Source organism: Myotis myotis, unplaced genomic scaffold (assembly GCF_014108235.1).
Source record: "Myotis myotis isolate mMyoMyo1 unplaced genomic scaffold, mMyoMyo1.p scaffold_m19_p_22, whole genome shotgun sequence".
Classification (NCBI taxonomy): Eukaryota; Metazoa; Chordata; class Mammalia; order Chiroptera; family Vespertilionidae; genus Myotis; species Myotis myotis.
In genome coordinates, this window is record NW_023416327.1 from 848,909 (window position 1) to 867,789 (window position 18,881).

The 18,881-nt window shown below is 61.6% G+C and overlaps 1 protein-coding gene across 1 annotated transcript; it reads right to left on the minus strand.

Moving 5' to 3' along the window:
• Positions 1-1,271: 1,271 nt before the first annotated feature.
• On the minus strand, positions 1,272-16,949 carry MINAR1 (membrane integral NOTCH2 associated receptor 1). Its single transcript, XM_036355238.1, has 4 exons — positions 16,840-16,949; positions 8,795-11,207; positions 5,357-5,608; positions 1,272-1,792 (listed from the first exon to the last, which is right to left on the minus strand). The coding sequence occupies exons 2-4, from the start codon at positions 11,150-11,152 to the stop codon at positions 1,595-1,597; spliced, it is 2,808 nt and encodes a 935-aa protein (XP_036211131.1). The 5' UTR covers positions 11,153-11,207; positions 16,840-16,949; the 3' UTR covers positions 1,272-1,594.
• Between the last annotated feature and the right edge of the window lie 1,932 nt (positions 16,950-18,881).

The window sequence follows — 18,881 nt, forward strand, 5'->3', positions numbered from 1 at the left end:
GGGAGTTTTTGGGGGGCTGGATGCTGGGCCCCTGAGGCTCGAACATCCGAGATGTTTTCCTGGCATCCTTTTCGGGAGCTTTAGTGATGATGGGGCAGCCGGTTCCTGTCCAGCACTGGCTTGCGCCTGCAATACGACGTCGGGTGGCGAACGCTGCGAGGGGTGCTCTCTGCCCAGTGTGGCCAAGCCCGCTCCGTCGCCGGGGGGAACAGAGGCCGCGATCCCCCAAAACCGCAGCGGCTGCCAGTACCCGACAGAGAAGACGACGAACCCAAAGTGGGTACTGAGGCCGACAGAGAGAGATCGATGGCTACGCGGCTACGGAGCGGTTACCGTTGCCACGCGGGCCCGTGTTCAGAACCCCGGACCAGGGGCTGGAGGCGCCGAGAATAGCCCAGCGTCTCCATCGACAAACGCTTGCAAAGCCCCTGGACACGGTGCTCAGAGGCTGACGGCCAGAACGTCGAGGTGTCGAGGTTTCGCCATCGTCTCTACCCTTCAAGGCACAAGGACAAGGCCTGAACCCCTCACTCCTGAACAAGAGTGTAAATCGGGGAGCGGAGCCCCACAGCCCAGCAGGAACAGGGGACCCCGGGGTGCGGGGTGGAGGGGTCACAATCTCCACACGTGGGCCTCCCACTGTCCGCGAGCAGCCCTCCCCCCCGTGAGGCGGGCACAGGAAGGTGTCGGCCCGCATGGCCTGGCCTGTCCCCTGGCCTGGGAGCAGAGAGGAGGGCGCTTCATGCGTGCCACGCCCCATGGGGCCATCGGCTCCTTCCTGCCGTGGGCACGAGGGCGAGGCCGGAGGTTCCCGGGAAAGATCCGCTGTGAACTCCATGGTGGCCCCGGGAGGGCGGGAGGGAGTGTCGTAGCCCTTGATGAAAGTCAGCCGAGAAGGGGCGTGCCCTGTGGACACTCCCTGTGGCCTCCCTGCAGCCCTCTAGGGCACGGGGGACAGCAGAGCACCCCTCCCTCCTCACTCTGGGGGGTTGCCTCTGAAACACCATGGAATTGGAAAGAATCGAATCCATGTTCCCGCCTTTTTTTTTTTTTTTTGCTTATCATTCCATTTGTATCGCTGGCTGTTCATTCCATTCGTTCGGTAGGAAACCCCATTGCACGTCTAAAACACGCATCTGAGCCCCGGCCGGTGTGGCTCAGTGGATAGAGCCTCGGCCTGCGGACCAAAGGGTCCCAGGTTTGATCCCGGTCAAGGGCATGGACCTTGGTTGCAGGCTCCTCCCCGGCCCGGGCCCTGGTCAGGACGCGTGCAGGAGGCAACCCATCCATGTGTCTCTCTCACATCGATGTTTCTCTCTGCCTCTCCCCCTCCCTTCCACTCTCCCTACAAATCAATAGGAAAATACCTCGGGGGAGAGGATAAACGAAAAATAAAAAAAAGCGCATCCGACGTCAGGCCTCCAGGGATCCCAGGCAGGGGACGTCCGTGGGGGATGCGAGCCTCCGGAGGACCCTCGGCGGCCCCTGGGGGGGAGGGTCCGGTCCGGTCTCCCTCTCAGCCGCCCGCCGCCTCGCGCCACGCGGTTTCAGCCTGCGGAGGGGGCGTGGGGGGCCCGGCGCGCGCGGGTCCCGCTCAGGACTTCATCGTGCACAGGGGCACCACGATGACCAGGATGACGGTGCAGGCGGCCGCCGCCACCAGCGCCGCGAGCTTGCAGGCCCGGGCCCGGCGGAACTCGGCCTCCTTGCGCTTCAGGAGGGAGTCGTAGCCCGGCGTGTAAATGTCCTCCATCCAGTACTCCAGGTGGTTGGGGTTCAGGGACTCTTGCGTCTGAAAGGGAAGAGGAGGCGTCAGAGACACGGCGAGTCCCCGGGCCCAGGTCAACCCCATCCTGACAGCCGGCCTCCCGCGCTCCTGGCCCCACGCTGCCCCCAGCCCCTGCCCATGCGGCCCCCACGGGCCAGGGACCTGCCCCTGCCTGACTATAATGTCACCGTGTTGTTTTTTAATGTTTTTATTGATCTCAGAGAGGAAGGGAGAGGGAGAGAGAAACATCCATGATGAGAGAGAATCATGGGTCGGCTGCCTCCTACACGCCCCACACTGGGGATGGAGCCCGAAACCCGGGCGTGTGCCCTGACCTGGAATCGAACCCTGACCTCCTGGTTCACAGGTCGATGCTCAACCACTGAGCCACGCCGCCGGGCAATGCCATCATGTTTTGACCCACATGACCTCTGGGTCGTCTGTGTATAAGTGAGCAAAACAGGGCCGAGGAACACGAGACTGAAATTCAAGGGCACACGACCCAGAACAGGCAGCAGGGGGTCCCTGAGAAGGGAGATGTCTCAAGCAAGGCTATCGGCCCGGCCGGCGTGGCTCAGGGGTTGAGCGTCAACCTATGAACCAGGAGGTCAGGGTTCGATTCCCGGTCAAGGGCACAGGCCCAGGTTGTGGGCTCCAACCCCAGTGGGGGGGGTGCAGGAGGCAGCCGATCCATGCTTCTCTCTCATCATGGATGTTCCTCTCTCTCTCTCCCTCTCCCTTCCTCTCTGACATCAATACAAATATTTTATAAAGAAGAAGAAAGTGGACACTTGAAAATGACAGCCCTTGGCCTTTGCGTCTGCGGGTCCCCAAGGCCTGGGCTCCCTGAGCTGCGCTGAGCTCCGCTGGTTAGAAAGCGTGTCTTCACGCTTGTGCTGAGGCCTGGGCTTTGTCACGGACACTCAGAGGGAGAGATGGACCCAGGACGGGCAGGTTTTGCTGGAATGAAGTGGCTGACGCGCCCTCAGAGCGGGTTGTGGGGGAAAGGCTGGAGGCTCAGCCCCCCACCCCGCCGGGCACCTGGGAGCCGGGCTCCGGCCCCTGGAGGATGGAGCAGGCGGCCACCTGCTTCCCGGCCTCCCCAGCTGGCCCCGCAGGGGAATGGTGCATGAACCCCAGATCCGACGTGCGCTCTCCCCATCCAACCCTGCCAGAAGGCAACCGGCTCCCTTCCGTCATTACGCACGCGTTATGTGCCTGGAGCCAGCCTGGGGAATAAAATATTTTAAATTAGGTTTCCCGCTAGCTGCTCGCTCTAACGGCGCCGAGGCCCCTGGGGGTCCTGGGCGAGCGCACTCGGTCCTCATCGGGCCTCCCCAGCACCGGAGAGGGAACGGGGCCTGCACCTGCCCCGGCGCCCGCAGGTGGGCCCTGGGGACACCCCGAAGGCGGTCCAGATGCTGACGGGGCCCTGAGAGGGGGCCCGCGTCCCTGAGCCATGCTGCTCACACCCTCCAGAGCCTGTGAAGCCGTTTCTGCATATTTTGTGCGACCGGCTGCACACATTTTTTTTTTAAATATATTTTTATTGATTTCAGAGGGAGAGAGAGAAACAACAATGATGAGAGAGAATCATCGAGTGGCTGCCTCCTGCAGGTCCCTCACTGGGGATTGAGCGCACAACCCGGGCATGTGCCCTTGACCACATGCCCTTGACTGGAATCGAACCCGGGACCCTTCAGTCTGCAGGCTGACGCTCCATCCACTGAGCCAAACCAGCCAGGGCGCGGCTGCACACTTTTAAGTCATGTCACCTAAAGCTCTCTAATCCGAAGATCTATGTTGTTGTTGTTTTTTTATCAATTTTTAAAAATATATTCTTATTGATTTCAGAGAGGAAGGGAGAGGGAGAAAGAGAGAGAAAAACATCCATGATGAGAGAGAACCATGGATCGGCTGCCTCCTGCACGCCCCACCCTGGGGATCGAGCTTGCCATCCGGGCCTGTGCCCTGACCGGGAATCGAACCCTGGTTCATGGGTTGACGCTCAATCACTGAGCCACGCCGGCCGGGCCTGAGCCCCTGTGGTGACCAGCGGGGACATAGGCAGACGGTGCAGCTGCCACCAAAATGAGTGAGCACAGCCTGGCCCTGCCTGTGGGCGGACAGACAGCACGCCCTCCAGGCACACCCACCCTCGCAGGCCCTGGTGGCCGCCGTCCATAGCTTGGCTCCCGCCACATGCTTACCCCATGTGCTACATAGGGAGGGAGAAGCCAGCTTGTGTCACATGAGATTGTTTGGCTCTGGTCTCCTGAGCAGATATGAGCACATGCACTTGGTACGAAGCCGGAGCCGGAAACGTATGGTTACAAGTCAGAAGGTCAAAGCCGGCAGATCAGCGAGGCATCCTCAGGGCTACATGTTTGCAAACAAGTAACAAAGCAGCAGCTACATGTGTGCAAACAGGTAACCAACACCAGCTACATGTTTGCAAACAGGTCACCAAGCAGCAGCTACATGTTTGCAAACAGGTCACCAACAGCAGCTACATGTTTGCAAACAGGTAACCAACAGCAGCTACATGTGTGCAAACAGGTAACCAACACCAGCTACATGTTTGCAAACAGGTAACCAACACCAGCTACATGTTTGCAAACAGGTCACCAAGCAGCAGCTACATGTTTGCAAACAGGTAACCAACAGCAGCTACATGTTTGCAAACAGGTCACCAACAGCAGCTACATGTTTGCAAACAGGTCACCAACAGCAGCTACATGTTTGCAAACAGGTAACCAACAGCAGCTACATGTTTGCAAACAGGTAACCAACAGCAGCTACATGTTTGCAAACAGGTAACCAACACCAGCTACACGTTTGCAAACAGGTAACCAACAGGAGCTACATGTTTGCAAACAGGTAACCAAGCAGCAGCTGCATGTTTGCAAACAGGTAACCAAGCAGCAGCTACATGTTTGCAAACAGGTAACCAACACCAGCTACATGTTTGCAAACAAGTAAAACAGCAGCTACATGTGTGCAAACAGGTAACCAACAGCAGCTACATGTGTGCAAACAGGTAACCAACAGCAGCTACATGTGTGCAAACAGGTAACCAACAGCAGCTACATGTTTGCAAACAAGTAAAACAGCTGCTACATGTTTGCAGATAAGTAACCAAACAGCAGCTACAGCCCTGGCTGGTGTTGCTCAGTGGGTAGAGCGTCGGCCTGCGGACTGAAAGGTCCCAGGTTCGATTCCCAGTCAGGGCACATGTCAGGGTTTTGGGCTCGATCCCCAGTAGGGGGCGTGCAGGAGGCAGCCGGTCAATGATTCTCTCTCATCATGGATGTTTCTCTCTCTCTCCCTCACCCTTCCTCTCTGCCATCAATAAAAATATATTTTTTAAAAAAACAGCAGCTACATGTTTGCGAACAAGTAACAAAACAGGAGCCCGCTTGTTAACCTCTCTGCTCAGAGGTCCGGGGCGGGGCCAGGGAGCTGGAGGCCCCGGGCACAGGCAGGTCTGGGCCACGGTGGTCCCTTCCTGCATCTGGAGGGCGTGGCACCCCTTCTCCCTCCCCCTCCGGCCCCCTCTCCCCGCACCCCGAGGCCCCGGATGCTCACCTGCAGGTCCAGGGCTGCCAGCTTGCCCTTGTCGCCCACACTCCGCGCGTACTCCTCGCCGGCCCAGGAGGGCTGGCCCCGCCGCACCTCGGCCAGCTCGGTCAGCCGCATGTCCGTGTACAGCGGGTTGCTCTTCAGGTGGGCCTTGAGCGAGGCGGGGTAGGGGTGCGGGCTGAACACCTGCTCCACCAGGAGGTCTCTGGGCTGCTTGGGCCGGCGGTGCTGCGGGGGGACGTTGTACTGCCTGTCCGCCTGCAGGGGGCACAGCGCGGGCGGGTCTCAGGGTGGCCAGGCAGCCACCCTCAGCCCCGGGCCTCCCATTGGCATCAGATGGCAAAAGGCAGGGATCCCCAAACAAACAGAGAACGGTCCGACCAGGAGCGAGCATTTCTGTGCCGGGGAGACACGGCTTTACCCAAGCCTCACGGCACCCCTGCTCTCTCCCCAACCCCCTCCCCGTGGTCAGGGAAGGAAACGGAGCCTAGAGAGGCTCAGTGACTAGCCCAGGGCGCACAGCACAGCGGGGGTGGGAAGGCGCCCAGCACAGCGGGCGCCCCTGACGCTCTCAGTCCCTGAGTTGCGTGGGCATCAGGGACTCTGTTCTCTGTCTGTGAAGCCTGCTACCGCCGGGCCTTCGGACACTTCCTCATTCTAACTCCAGGCCCTCAGATCCCTACAGAAGGCCGCCTCCTCCAGGGAGCCCTCCTTGATGCACCGACACCGGGTCAGTGCCCAGCATGTCACTCCATGGGACGTGGACAGAGACCCGCGGCTGGCACTGTCCCCGGAGAACTGTACCCCCAGGTTTGCCCATCCTCTCCTCCACTGGCCTGGGAGCCCCCGGAAGGCAGGGCTCGCTGTCTGTTGGCCTCCTAACCCCCGACTCCAGGGAAATCGCTCCACGGAGCAGCTGTGTGGCTGTGACTGACACCTGGGCTGGGACCAGCGCAGCGCCCCATCCCCGCACCCCCTTCCCCCCCAACAGGACCACGGGCGCTGGAACAGACGAGGGCTAATGCTGAGATGCTGACACTGATGGGGAGACAGCGGGGACCTGTCTCAGCCCCAACGAGCAGGCGAGGCTTCCTCCCGGGTCGAACCCATCAGCCCAGTGTCCTCTAAGAGGCTCCGGGATTGTGTTCATTCTGCTCCTTCCCGCGACCCCGCCCTCACCGGCCCTCACTGAGCTGCCACTGCCTGCCCGCTGCACTGAGGTGGGGGTGGGGCCTCACCAACATGGGGGCGGGGCCTCACTGACCCAGGGGTGTGGCCTCACTGAGCCGGGGGTGTGGCCTCACAGAGCCGGGGGCGGGGCCTCACTGAGCCGGGGGCGGGGCCTCACCAACATGGGGGCGGGGCCTCACTGACCCAGGGGCGGGGCCTCACTGACCCGGGGGCAGGGCCCACACTGAGCTGGGGCGTGGCCTCACTGAGCCGGGGGCGGGGCCTCACCGAGATGGGGCCTCACCCAGTTGGGGCAGGGCTGCACAAGGCTGGGAGCTCGGCCTACTCCAAGACGGGGTTGGGGCCTCACCAAGTCAGGGGCGGGGACTCACTAAGCTGGGGGCGGGGCCTCGCCAAACCGGGGGCGGGGCTCACACTGAGCCAGGAGCAGGTGGGGCTGTACAAGGCTGGGGCAGGGCCTACACCAAGATGGGGCGGGGCCTACACCAAGATGGGGCGGGGCCTTGCCAAGTCAGGGGCGGGGCTCAACAAATTAGGGGCGGGGCCTCACTATGCTGGGGGCGGGGCCCACACCAAGCTGAGGGCGGACCGATGCCAGCAGCCTCCGCCACAGCCATCACATCACAGTCCTCCGAGGGCCCTGCTCAGGGCCTAAGGCGCATTATCTCAGTTCATTCATCCTCCCAACAGCATCCGAGGCTGAATCCATTGTCCCCACTCTGGGCCCGAAGCTCAGATCAGAGAGGGTGAGACACGGACCCAGGGTCACCCAGCCTGTCAGTGGGATGGCTGGGATTTGAACCTGACTTTTTTTTTCTTTTTTAATATGCTTTTATTGCCCTGACCGGTGTGGCTCAGTGGGTAGAGCGTCAGCCTGTGGACTGAAGGGTCCCAGGTTCGGTTCTGGTCAATGGCATGTACCTTGGTTGTGGGCACATCCCCAGTAGGGGGTGTGCAGGAAGCAGCTGATCGATGTTTCTGACTCTCTATTCCTCTCCCTTCCTCTCTGTAAAAAAAAAAAAATCAATAAAAATATGTTTAAATATATATATACTTTTATTAATTTTAGAGAGGAAAGAAGGGAGAGAGAGAGAAAACCATCCATGATAGAGAGCATCATGGACCGGCTGCCTCCTGCACGCCCCCCACTGGGGATGGAGCCCGCAACCCGGGCATGTGCCCTGACCAGGAATCGAACCGTGACCTCCTGGTTCCTAGGTCCACGCTCCACCCCTGAGCCGTGCTGGCCGGGCTGGACCTGACTGCTAAGGAGGGAAGCTTACCAGCTGAGCACACCTGCCTCACCGCTCCTGCCCCCGGGAGCCTGCGTTCTGACCTGGCAGTCAGTGTACACACACCACAGGCTTCTACACACAAGTGTAAATCTACCATCTGAGCAAAGAGGACTGAGGGCGGGGCGGGGGGGCCGAGACGGCAGTCACGCCCTTGGGAAGATCTCAGACGCTGAAGCGTTCAGAGGCCCCGAGGGGAACGCGGGACCTGGGTCCCAGTAGGGGGCGTGCAGGAGGCTGATCCATGATTCTCTCTCATCATGGATGTTTCTCTCTCTCTCTCTCCCTCTGCCTTCCTGTCTGAAATCCATAAAAATATATTTTTATTTACTTATTTATTTATTTTGTCAATCCTCACCCAAGGATATTTTTCCATTGATTTTTAGAGAGAGTGGAAGAGAGAGGGAGAGACAGAGAGAAACATCGATGTGAGAGAGACACACCGATGGGTTGCCTTCTGCACGCGCCCCGACCAGGGCCCAGGCCGGGGAGGAGCCTGTCACCGAGGTCCCTGCCCTTGACCGGAATCAAACCCGGGACCCTTTGGTCTGCAGGCCGGCGTTCTACCCACTGAGCAACACTGGCCAGGGCTAAAAATATATATGTATTTTAAAAAACGGAACGCCATGCATGCACCGAAGTCCAGGAAAGGGACACTGTTACGTCACTTCCCTCGTGTTCCTTGCCCGCGTCCTGCTGCTGGATATCCTCGGGGACTGTGCCTGCCCCACCGTGTCCGTCCCCCCCACGCCCCCTGCCGCCCTGTTCTGTGAGGATCTGGGCTCCCACACCTGGGGGTCGCTGCACCAGCTCCTCCCAGCTGACCCCGGCCGCCTGCCTGTGCTCTGCTCTCTGCCCTGACGTGGGAAGCCCACCCCATGGGGTGGGGGGTAGAGCAGGCCTGGACCCCGGGACACGCACGGAGCCGCGCCCCGGCCACGCGAGCCGGAGTCTCAATTACCTCTTTGGGTTTCCGACGCCAGTCCTTGCTCTCCCCGGGGCCTCGGTCTCTGACCTCCTCCTCCTCCTCGTCCAGGCCCAGGCGGTTAGCGTAGGTGATGGTGCGCCAGTCCCTGGGCGAGTTGGAGATGCTGGCGATTTTGGACTCCGTGGCGCTGTTCTCCTCTGTCAGCGACCGGGAGGACGGCCTGGCGAACAGGCTCTTCTTCAAGGCCTTGACACGGAGGCTTTCGCTGTTGCTGCCGCCGCTGGCATCTGAGCAGCACCAGTCGGCGCCCCCGCCACCGCCGCCGCCGTCCGCTTTGGGTCCACGGGAGCCGCTGCGGGCCCGGAACACCCGTGGGGAGGCGCTCTCGTCCGACGCGGCCCCGCTGGTCAGGGAGTTCAGGTCCACCTGCACCCTGGCCGTCTCGGGCGGCTGTATCTTCTGACCCAGCTTATTCAGTTTGCCCAGCACCTGGCAGATCTCCTCGCGGACCCCCGACAGCGACTCCAGCTTGCGCTCGATCTCGCCGACCCTGAGCACCAGCCTGCAGACGCTGGTCTTCAGCTCCTCTTCGGAGCGGTGGCCGGGTTCGGGCCGCTTGCCCTTTTCTCCTTGGCCGCCGGGGAGCTCGCTGCTGCCGGCCAGCTTGGCGGCTGCTGCTACGATGTGGCCGCTACCGCCGCCGCGCTCCGGGGAGCTGTCGCCGTCCGACTTGGGCAGCTGGGACAGGGACCCCGTGCTGTTGTAGCAGGAGGAGGGGATCACCCCTGTGGAGCCGCTGGCGCTCATGTCGTCCAGGAAGCGGAAGATGTCGCTGATGTCGTCGCTGACGACCTCCGAGTCGTCGTCCGACTGCCGTGCGGCGGGCCTGTCGCCGTACCTGCCCGGCAGATCCCGGCGGGTCTTGGGCTCCAGCACCGGCTGCTCCGTCTGGGTGCCCACGCTGCTGGTGTCGGAGCTGAGCTGCCCCCCGGTGCAGCCGATGCTCTTGTCCTTGAACTTCTTTTTCACCGGCTCGCGCTCCTCCACGTCCACGGGGGGCGAGAGCTCCTGAGCGTGGAGCCCGTTGGCCGTGGCCGCGTAGCCCGCAGGGAGCATGGGCTGCTGCTCCGTCGTCGGCGCGAGGTAAGCCGGGCGCTGGTCCAGGGCCGGGAAGCCGGGCGCCGGGCTGCCGGGGTTGGGGTAACGCAGCTTCTCGCGGGACGGGTTCCCGTGGAAAAAGGACCGTTCGAAGTCGGGGATCTCTCCCGTGTTCAGGCTCCAGCTCTTGGCCGGCCAGGGCGTCTGCTTGCCCGGCCTCCCCCCCGGGCAGCGCCTGGCCTCCGGGGTCCCCATCACGGGAGTGGGCCCGAAATACGTGGACGCCTGCAGGTCGTCGAGGCTCTCGTGCTTGGCCCGCCTCTTGTCGGGGACCGGGGAGTACACGGCGTTCAGGTACCGGCCGTTGTAGGGCATTTCGAAGCTGTGATTGAAGAAGGGGACCTTGGGGGGCTCCTTCCGGCTCTGGGGGTCCCCGTGCTCCCCCTCGGCCTGGTTCGCGGGGCTGACCAACCCGGGGGACACGGGCAGCAGGTTGTGAAAATCCTCCTTGAAGATACTCCTTTTCTGGACGCAGGACTGGACCCCAAAGGGCCCATCGTCGTCGACGTTGGTGACGAAGGTCCCCTTGACGTCGGGGGGCCCAGGCAGCGAGTCCTGGTCGGAGACGGGCTCGCTGTCCAGGGTCATGGGGAAGTAGGTCCTCTGCATCTCACAGGGCTGGGGGCTGGCCGCCGCGTACGGGGCCAGGGCCTGCAGCCGGTCCAGCGAGGCGGCCTGGGCCTTGGCCTCCTGCCCGACGCCCAGCAGGAAGTCGGGCTCGGAAACGGGTACAAACTGGGGGCAGTCGGCGCAGTCCACGTCCCGGCAGGGGGCCGGCTGCCTGGCGGGGAAGGCCCGGCCGAACGGGCCCTCGGCCAGCTCGCAGCCCAGCGGCTCGCAGGCCTCCTCCACGTCGGGCCGGCAGGAGTCACAGGCCGCCTCCTTCGGGCACGCCTCGGGCAGGCCGCCGGCGGCGGGCAGCTTCTCCCTGGCCGCGCCCCCCGTCATCTGGATGAGGTTGAAGATGGTGACGATGTCGGCCGCCACCATGATCTTCTTGGACTGCTGGTTGTTCCCCGGGCACTTCATCTTGTCCTTGAACAAGGTGGCGGGGAAGCCGGGGTCCAGGCAGGCCGTGTAGAACAGCACGCTGCGCAGCCGGGCGAGCTGCGGCAGGTCGAAGCGGGCGCACAGCGACCTGCACAGGTCCTGGTAGGAGACGTGGCTGCGCTTGCTGTCCAGCTCCTCCAGGATCTTCACCAGGAACAGGGAGGCATCCGGACCGGCCTCCATGGCTCAGGACGGACGCCCAGAGGCTCGCCGACGGCACGGAACCTTCCAGCCAGCTCTACAGCGACAGCATCGGAAAAGCGAGGGCGGAAAAGAGGGTTGTTAACACCAGTGGAGTTTTAAGTCAAGCTTGTTGTCAAACACATAAAGAAATGCCAGGGCCCGGCCGGTGTGGCTCAGTGGTCAAGCATCGACCTAGGAACCAGGAGGTCAGGGTTCGATTCCCGCTCAGGGCACAGGCCCGGGGTGCGGGCTCGATCCCCAGTGGGGGGCGTGCAGGAGGCAGCCGGTCCACGATTCTCTCTCAGCATCGATGTTTCTCTCTCTCTCTCTCTCTCTCCCCCTCTCCCTTCCTCCCTGAAATCAACAAAAATGTGTTTTATGAAAGTGCTGCCAATACGTCTCTTCGGGGCGGTTCGTAATAGAAAAAGTCAGCAATAATAACCTGGGCATCCAATCGGTTACGTAACGGTGTCGTCCGTGGAGACGGTGGGATAGCAGGCAGCATTCGTAAGTCACAGGGCTGCAGAAAGAGAGGGCTGGGCAGGTTTGATCTCTACGGGCCTGTTCTGAAGTGACAAAGCATGCCGCCAAAGACATGTTGTCATACGTCAAATTCTCTCTGCCTCTGTATGTAAACACACGCTCCCTCTCTCCTGAAATGCTAACAGTCATTGTCCCTGCGTGCGTTCTTCTTCCTTTCAGGTCTGTGTCGCTTAAAAGTTCTGATTTTGTGATTTTCTAAGCAAAAACATCAAGAGGCCAGCGTGGCTCGGTGGTTGAGCGTTGACCTAGGAACCAGGAGGTCAGGGTTCGATTCCCGGTCAGGGCACAGGCCCGGGTTGCGAGCTCCATCCCCAGTGGGGGGCGTGCAGGAGGTAGCCGACCCATGATTCTCTCTCATCATGGATGTTTCTCTCTCTCTCTCTCTCTCTCTCCCCTTCCCTTCCTCTCTGAAATAGTCTATATAATAAAAGCCTAATATGCTAAGTGTCTAGTTGACCAGTCGGCCGTTCAACCAATCAAAGCATAATATGCTAACCATATGCTAAGGCTGCTCGACCGCTCGCTATGACACGCACTGACCACCAGGGGGCAGACACTCTGACCAGTAGGTTAGCTTGCTGCTGGGGTCCGGCCGATCGGGATTGAGCGAGATGGGCCAGACGTGTCCTGGAGCCCTCCCTCGGTCCCTCCCCGGCTGGCCAACCTCCTGCATCCCTCCCTGGCCCAGATCACTCACTGGTGGGGTTCCCGCGGCCTGGCCTGCACCCTCTCATAATCCAGGACCCCTCGGGGGATGTCAGAGAGCCGGTTTTGGCCCGATCCCGCAGGCCAGGCCGAGGGACCCCACTGGTGCACGAATTCGTGCACCGGGCCTCTAGTATATTAAACAAGACAAAGACATCCTCAGGGGGAAGATTACACGCGAATGAGGCCCGCCCGCAGGTCGGTAACGGAGCGAGCCTCGGGCACGGAGGCCGGCACCGGGGCAGGAGGAACCGTGTGCATAAAGGCAGAAACCTAACCGGCCTGTGTGCTTGGCATCGAGGCCCTTCATAAAACAGGCAAAGAAACCGTATTGATGCGTATAAGGTGTGGCCCCCTTATCCCTGGGTGGGGACGATGCGGTCTCAATGCCTCCTGGGAGAGGGCTGAGCGTCCATTGTGGCGTTTCCCAAACTGGGGTCCACGGAACCTCGGGCTCCGCGGGTTCAGCCCAGAGAGGATGGAGTTTCGGGAATGAAGGAAGACTGGCCCTCGCGGAGGTCCGGTCCGATTCTCCAGAAGGATTCCTTCCTGGACCCAAATGTCTCCAGGAGCAGCGTCCCCCTGCTGAGGCCGGGCTCAGGTTCCCCGTGCGCGGGAAATAGGGGTGGCCAGAGGGAGGCGCTCCATTCGCTTGCCCTCTCTCCACCTCCAGCCCCGCCCAGGGCAGCCTGCCTGCTGACCTCTGACCTCCCAGGACCAGAGATGAGGACAGCGGGACGCGGGAGGGACAGACGGATAGACCTCTTTCTCTCCTGCCCACGGGCGCGAAAACGTGGGCCAACCGCACGAGAACCCTCTGGTCCATCCTTCACGGAGGAAGTCCTCCCGCCCCCTCCTCTATATTCTCAGAGGCGAGCTGTTTTCCTTTCTCTTTTTCCCCCCCTCGTTTTTTAAGCTGTTTTTCTTTTTTCTTTTCTTTTTTTTAATTTTTTTTTTTTAATTTATTGCTTGAAGTATTACAAAGGGTATTACATATGTGTCCATTTTATCCCCCCGCCCTAGACAGTCCCCTAGCCTCCCCTATCCCCCAATGTCTTATGTCCACTGGTTATGCTTATATGCATGCATACAAGTCCTTTGGTTGATCTCTTACCCCCCTCCCTCCTGCCCCCCAACCCTCCCCGGCCTTCCTGCTGCAGTTTGACAATCTGTTCGAGGCAGCTCTGCCTCTGTATCTATTATTGTTCAAAAGTTTATAATGGTCTCTATTATCCATGAATGAGTGAGATCATGTGGTGTTTTTCCTTCAGTGACTGGCGTATTTCACTTAGCATAATGCTCTCCAGTTCCATCCATGCTGTTGCAAATGGTAAGAGTTCCTTCCTTTTTAGAGCAGCGTAGTATTCCATCGTGTAGATGTACCACAGTTTTCCAATCCATTCATCTACTGATGGGCACTTAGGCTGTTTCCAGATCTTAGCTATGGTGAATTTAAGCTGTTTTTCTATGTTTGGTTTTGTTTGTTGTTATGTGTTTTTTTAAAATATATTTTTATTAACTTCAGAGAGGGAGGGAGAGGGAGAGAGATGGAAACATCCATGATGAGAGAGAGTCATGGATCGGCTGCCTCCTGCACACCCCCCAGTGGGGATGGAGCCGCCACCCAGGCAGGTGCCCTTGACCGGGAATCGAACGCTGACCTCCTGGTTCGCAGGTTGACGCCCAACCACTGAGCCACACCAGCCAGGCCCCTCTTTTTTTTTTTTTTTTTCTTTTTTTTTTTTTCATTTGCACCAAACCCGCAGGTCAGCTCCAACATGTAAGCCCCACGTGTCCGTGGGGAAGACCATCGGGGGGGTAGGTACACGGTCACAGAGGGCCGTGGGACCTCCCCCCTGCCAGTTGGAGAAGAGACGTGACCACGTGGCTGGAGCCAGTGGAGAGCAGCCCCTGCCCCCTCCTTCTGTGGGCACCCCGCCCCCCAACAGCCGGCAGCCCCAGAGCCCGACCGACAACACCGCTTTCTGCTCCCCATTTGTCCTGGTTCGAGGAAGGACTTACTGGGGGGGGTCCCAAGGGAGGAACCCCCAGACCGGTTCTGTGTGCCGTGGAGAGAGGCGGACAGGCAGGCAGGCGCCCTCCCGCCCGCCCCCCCCCTGGAACGGAGATTAACTCAAAGAGTTAATCAAGTCCCATCCATTCTGCATCCGGCCCGGCCGGCCAGGAGAGAGAAGATGGCATTATATATGTAAAATCCAGAACGGGCTCCCGCCGGCCGACAAAGAACCCTTTGTCTGCCTTCCACGTATTAAGGGCCTCAGACCGCTCCCTCGCCAAACTCATCAGAAATGCAAATAAACAGATGGAGTCTCTCGGGCGACTGACATTTACGATCCCAGGGCCCCGGATCCGCGCGGACCTCTCGGACGCGCACGGCAGAAGCGGGCTGTATTTATCAGACATTGAAGACGTTCCCCTGCAGGCCCCAGTCGCCTAAGAAAATCCCTACATTTGCTCTTTCTGCGGACTCCCCTCCTCCTCCCGCTCCACGTTCCTCGGATAAACAGGAAGAAAGACAGTGAAAGGGGGGACACCTGCCCCTCCCGGACCAGGCGGCCTGCTCCCTCTGACCCCCTTCTCTCTTCTTTCTTTCTTTTTTAAAAATATATTTTTATTGGTTTCAGAGAGGAAGGGAGAGAGAGAGAGAAACATCAATGATGAGAGAGAACCAAGGATCCGCTGCCTCCTGCACGCCCCCCACTGGGGATGGAGCCCACAACCCGGGCCTGTGCCCTGACCGGGAATCGAACCCAGGACCCTTCAGTCTAAAGCCAGACACTTTATCCACTGAGCCAAACCGGACAGGGCTATTTTATTTTTTTAATATATTTGTATTGATTTCTGATTGGAAGGGAGAGAGGCAGAGAGAGAGAGAGAGAGAGAGAGAGAGAGAGAAACATCCATGATGAGAGAGAATCACGGATCGGCTGCCTCCTGCACGCCCCCCACTGGGGATTGAGCCCACGACCCTGCATGTGCCCTGACCGGGAATCAAACCGTGACCTCCTGGTTCACAGGTCGATCGGGGCCTCTTATTTCAACGGGGCCCCAGACACTGCTGCCATTCTCCCAGGGACCGGCGGCCGGAGCTCGTGGTAAAAGACCTCGTGTAGCCACGGCTCCGCTGGCTCCTCTCCCTGCAGGCCAGGCTCCATCCATCCACGCCGGTGGCCACGGACACGGGAAGGAAGGAGGGGCACCTACTCCCCGTCCGTCCCCACCCCTCCACGCGGGAGAGGAGGGATCGCAGCAGCTTGTTTGCTGGAAAAGGGGTGCCTCGCCGGCCACGACCGCCTCTGCCAGGCTCCCCCTGTCATGCATGTGGCAGAGCCAGCAGCCAAGCGCCCAGCCACAGCCCTGAGGGCGGCAGCGTGGACCCTGCCACCTGCCAGCCACAACCCCCATCCTGTAGAGCAAGGGTCCATAGCCCTGGGGAGGGGGGAGCTGAGCCTGCGACCCCCCCCCCCCCAACTGCAGACTCACAGTTTAACCCGCTGAGGTCTTCCCGCAGAACAAGGCCACAGGGAGCGGGGTCACGATTAAACCCCTTCAGATGCCACCAGGAGCCCCAGCAGCCCACGGGAGCAGGTGAGGGATGGCTGTGGGGGCTGGGCCGCCCCGGGAGCCTGGCGGGCAGGTGGGGGGGCGCCCGGGCTGGACGGCAGGTGAGTGCACTCCTGGTTGGAGGGTGGCGTTGAGCGTCCCATCTCCTCGGTAGGAACCACGTTCCGGTTCCATGAGGACGCGACTGGAAATCTTGCCTGGAGACCCGGCTGGCCCTGGCCGGTGTGGCTCAGTGGATAGAGCGCCGGCCTGAGGACGGAAGGGTCCCGGGTTCGAGTCTGGTCAGGGCACATGCCCAGGTAGCAGGTTCCGCGGCCCTGGTCGGGGTGCGTGCAGGAGGCAACCCATCCATGTGTCTCTCTCACATCGATGTTTCTCTCTGCCTCTCCCTCTCCCTTCCACTCTCTCTAGAAATCGATGGAAAAATATCCTCCGTGAAGATTCACCGAAAAAAAAAAAAAAAGAGGAGACCTGGCCGCCGGTCCTGGGGTTTGTCCACTTTCCATCTGACTGCGCCGCCGGGGAGTCAGGCCCTTGGCACCCAGAGCCCGTCTCTTGACCCCTCCCCATACCGTGTTCCAGACGCGAATTTGCAGCCACGAAAACTTGCCCCGCGCTGCAGGCTCCCTTTTCCACTGTTTCTATCCCCCCAAACCCTGATCCGTCCACCCGATTGGCTCAGCCCTGCACCCCCAGGAAGGGCCCGGGGGTCCGAGCCCAGGGGAGCGAGGGAGGCGCACCCCGGGCGCCCGCACCGGTGCCCCACCGCGCACTGGCGCGCACACCCCCCCGCCCCCCGCCGCGCGCGCCCCACTCCCCGGCCTCCCTCCCTCCCTCCCCGGCGCCGAAGTTACCTCCGCGGCCTCCGGAGCTGCCCCGCGGGGGGGTCTCCGCGCCTCTCCCGCCGTGTTCACGCCGCCTCGGCTGCGCGCCTCCGGGAGGCTCGGAGCCCGCCGGTCCCCGCCTCCGGGCAGCCGGTTCCCGGGGCCGGGGCGGCTCTGCGCTCACCTGCGCGCCACCCTCCGGGCTGCGGCCGGGGCGGGGCGGGCCGGCGGGTCCCTCCCGGGCGAAGGGCGGCGCGCCCCGGCTCGCATGTCGCCGGGCTGGCGGCGACCCCGGAAGGGGCCTCGGGGCCCCGGGCGGCCCCGGGCTGGCTGCGGGCTTTTGTGTCTCCTCCGCCCGCACCGCCGCGTCACGGGCTCGGGGGCAGCCGGCGGCGGAGAGCCGGGCTCGGCCTCCCCATCGCCGCCCGCCCGGCGCGCGCAGGCTGGCGGGGCGCACGGGCCGGGACTGCGCGCCCCGGGGACGGAGGGGCGGGCCCGGGAGGGGGAGGGGGGCCCCGCCGGCGGCTGCAGCCCGGAGGGTGCGAGCGGGCGCCGAGGCCACGTCCGCGGCCCCGGGTGGAGGCGAGGCTGCGCGCAGGAGGGAGCGCGGCCGGAGCGGCCAGCGGGGCTCGCATCCCCCTCCCCGCTCCCTGCGCTGAAGGTGACTGCGGCCCCCAGCGGCCGAGCAGGGGCGCGCCGTGTCCTCGCCTCCCTTCCCGGGGCGCGCTGGGCTCGTCCCCCCCAACCCCCCCGCCTCCCCTCCGCTGCCCTTTGTCAGGCGGGCCAAGTGGTCACTCCGACCCTGGACTGTCCCTCCCGGCTGGCCTCGCGGTCCCGGATTGGAGAGGTGGGCGGTCAGCGGACACCCCTTCCCCAGACGCGCACAGAGGCGCGCACACTCACGCCCCAGGACCAACACGGGACTGATGGGTGGTATACGGACCAAACCGAGGCCTTTGCCGCCACCCTGCGCGCCGCAGTGGGGCCCCGTCCTCCACGGACCAGGAGCGAGCTCCCCGCAAATGGCACCTGGGTCCCCCCCCCCCCCCCCCCGAAGAAGCAGGCAGTTGCACGCGCAGGGGACGCATCGCAAAAGAAAAAGAAAGAAAGAAAGAAGACAGCGAGGGGCGGAACAGGACTGTGGAGGAGCCTACCTTGGCGGGGACAGGGCCCTGCCCGCCCGGGGCTGTGGCTTCCCCGGGGGTGCAGTCCAGCCGGCGGCCGAGGAGGCGGTCGAGCGCTACCTGTGGTCTGAGCAGGGCCCCGGGGGAACCACGATCCGTCCCCGCCTCCCGCCTCCACGTGCTGCCTGGCTGTGGCGGTGGCGGTGGCTGGCAACACCGTCTAAAAGTGAACCTGCTAATAAATGGATACTTTAAATACCGCCCGGTCAGGGCGATGTGTGTCGACAGCCTGATTTTCCCCCCCGGAGCTCAGCTGCCGGAGTTCTGAAATGCATTTACCTCCAATAGTGAGGCAGGTTTTAACCGTTTGATGGAGAGAGAGGGCAGAAGGATGTGAAAGGGTAGATGGGGTTGCAGTTGGGTGCGTTCCACCTCCCCCAGGATTTTATTGACTTACTAGAGGCCCGGTGCATGAAAATTTGTGCACTGGGGGTGGGGGGTGTTTCTCTCAGCCTGGCCTGCACCCTCTCCCAGTCTGGGACCCCTCGGGGGATGTCCACCTGCCAGCATAGGCCCACTCCCCAGGGGATCCAGCCTAAGCTGGCAGTCAGACACCCCCTGGCAGCCCGGGAGCCATCATTCGGACATCCTTAGCGCTGTGGAGGAGGCTGGTGGGGTGGGGGGGCTCCTGCCACCGCAGCTGGAATCACAGCCATCAGCCCAGCTGGTGGCTGAGCAGAGCTCCCCCTGTGGGAGCACACTAACCACCAGGGGGCAGCTCCTGCATCCAGCGTCTGCCCCCTGGTGGTCAGTGTGTGTCATAGCGACTGATTGTTCCTGGTTGTTCTGCCGTTACGGTCAATTTGCATATTACCCTTTTAGTATATAGGATTTTTAAAAATATATGTATTTTATTGATTTTCAAAAAAATATATTTTATTGATTTTT

Excerpts from the sequence above, each read along its gene's own strand:
- MINAR1 (XM_036355238.1), bottom strand. The coding sequence starts at position 11,152 with ATGGAGGCCGGTCCGGATGCCTCCCTGTTCCTGGTGAAGATCCTGGAG. Across the intron at positions 5,609-8,794 it reads GGCGTCGGAAACCCAAAGAG|GCGGACAGGCAGTACAACGT; the intron begins GTAATTGAGACT and ends TGCCCCCTGCAG. Across the intron at positions 1,793-5,356 it reads TGGCAGCCCTGGACCTGCAG|ACGCAAGAGTCCCTGAACCC; the intron begins GTGAGCATCCGG and ends CTTCCCTTTCAG.